Source organism: Charadrius vociferus, unplaced genomic scaffold (genome assembly GCF_000708025.1).
Source record: "Charadrius vociferus isolate BGI_N301 unplaced genomic scaffold, ASM70802v2 scaffold564, whole genome shotgun sequence".
Classification (NCBI taxonomy): domain Eukaryota; kingdom Metazoa; phylum Chordata; class Aves; order Charadriiformes; family Charadriidae; genus Charadrius; species Charadrius vociferus.
Window position 1 is genome coordinate 158,988 of NW_009647940.1, and position 1,956 is coordinate 160,943.

Sequence of the window (1,956 nt, forward strand, 5' to 3'; positions counted from 1 at the left end):
CCCCGCCGCTGCCCAGCTGCCACCCGCTTCAGTGCTTGCTGCGGTGGCTGTGCTGCTCTGTTGCCGAAGCTGTGTGCTCCCCTGCCGCACGCGTGTCCCACACAGGTTGGATTTTGAGGGCCTGGAAGGCGGCGAGGACGGCGCGCTGGAGAAGCTGCGCGGCTGGAGCAGGTCCATCGAGGATCTGCAGCACCCCAGCGCCCTGCCCGCCCCCTTCGCCAGCAGCCTTGCCCGCTCTGCGCGCCAGACCGCCCTACGGTACGTACCCACTGCACCGGCCAGCTGCCAGGGTACGTCCTGCAGCTGCACCCAACAGCTGCCCTGCTCTGCCGGCTCTGGTTGGCCATGGCACTACTGCTTGCTGTGCGCCATGCACTGTCCTGGCTGTGGTGTGTGCTGTGCCAAGCAGCATCCTGCCATGGTGTGTGCCGTGCCATGGTGCCCTGTGCCATGCACCATCCTGCCTGTGGTGCATGCTGTGTGCCCACTGCCATGCAGTGCGTGCTGTGCCTTGCACTGTCCTGCCTGTGGTGTGTGCCATGCCCAGTACCATCTTGCTCTGTGCCGTGCACCATCCTGCCATGGTGCGTGCCATGCTATGGTTCCCTGTGTCATTGCACCATCCTGCCATGGTGTGTGCCATGCCATCGTGCCCTGTGCCATTGTACAATCCTGTTACGGTGTGTGCCGTGCCATGCACCATCCTGCCCATGGTGCAGATTGTGCTGTGCACCATCATGTGCATGGTACATGCCATGTCTTGTGTGCTGGCTGCCCCGTGGTGTCCTCCAAGCATCAGGCTGTGCTTTGCCCACGGTGTGGCTGTGCCATGGCATGTGCCACATGTGCCGCATCCTGTGCTGCCTTGCGTGCCGCATTCTGTCCTGCTGGCTATGCACACCATCCCCTGCCCACCTGCAGCAGCTGAGTGCTGCCATCCCCATCCTGCCCACGCCGCCTGCCTGTCCCTCTGCCTGCCACAGCTGCGCTGCCTCTGCTCACCCCCACCCTGGCTTTGCCCCCGCGTCCCGGGGTAACGTGCCCCATCTCTGCTTCCAGGGCCGGGCCCCCCCCTCTCTGGCTGTGCTCTGTCTCTCTCTTCTCCGCACCCGCCTCGCCGCTCGCCCGCCGGGTAAGTACCGGCTGCCCCCAGCGGCGCGGGCCTCCCGGTGTCCCTCTGAAAGCTCTGCTGTCCCCATTGCTGTCCCCATCGTGGTCCCGCGGGGCTGGTTCCCGCCCAGGCGAGTGCTGGCAGTGCAGCACTGGTGGTGCAAGGATCCTGCTCACCGGTGCCCCATGTCCCCCCAGCTACGGCACGCTGCCGAGCCGCAGGGCACTGAAGAACTCGCGTCTCGTGAGCCAGAAGGATGATGTCCACCTCTGCATCATGTGTCTCCGGGCCATCATGAACTACCAGGTACCACTGCCCTGCAAGGGGGAGGACACACTGATGCCACTGCTGCCATCATGCTGGCACTGCTAATGTCATCCCCGCTCTTGTCCACACAGTATGGCTTCAACCTGGTCATGTCCCATCCCCACGCCGTCAATGAGATTGCCCTGAGCCTCAATAACAAGAACCCGAGGTAAGGGGGGGTCTGGCAGGAGGGGGGTCCCCAGTGCCAGCTGGGCATGACGGTGCTCTGCCCTAGGACAAAGGCATTGGTGCTGGAGCTGCTGGCAGCTGTCTGCCTGGTGAGGGGCGGCCACGAGATCATCCTCGCTGCCTTCGACAACTTCAAGGAGGTACGGGGGGAGCGGGGGCAGCAGGAGTGGGCTGGGGGCACTGGGGGCAGCAGGATCAGGCTGGCGTCAGGGACCAGGACCCAGGGAATGGAGGGACTGGGAACACCAGGACCAGGCTGGGATAGAGGGACTCGGTGGTGCAGGAACAGGCTGAGATGGGGGCACTGGTAGGGGCAGCAGAATCAAGCTGTGATGGAGGGGCTGGGGGGG

At 64.7% G+C, this 1,956-nt stretch overlaps 1 protein-coding gene across 1 annotated transcript in view; it reads left to right on the top strand.

The window, feature by feature from the left end:
• FMNL3 (formin-like 3) overlaps positions 1-1,956 on the top strand; it is a 23,540-nt gene that overhangs the window by 5,662 nt on the left and 15,922 nt on the right. The window contains exons 4-7 of the mRNA XM_009883199.1: positions 106-258; positions 1,309-1,417; positions 1,510-1,586; positions 1,653-1,746. Of these exons, the coding sequence (XP_009881501.1) occupies positions 106-258; positions 1,309-1,417; positions 1,510-1,586; positions 1,653-1,746 (433 nt within the window). The remainder of the gene's footprint in view (positions 1-105; positions 259-1,308; positions 1,418-1,509; positions 1,587-1,652; positions 1,747-1,956) is intronic.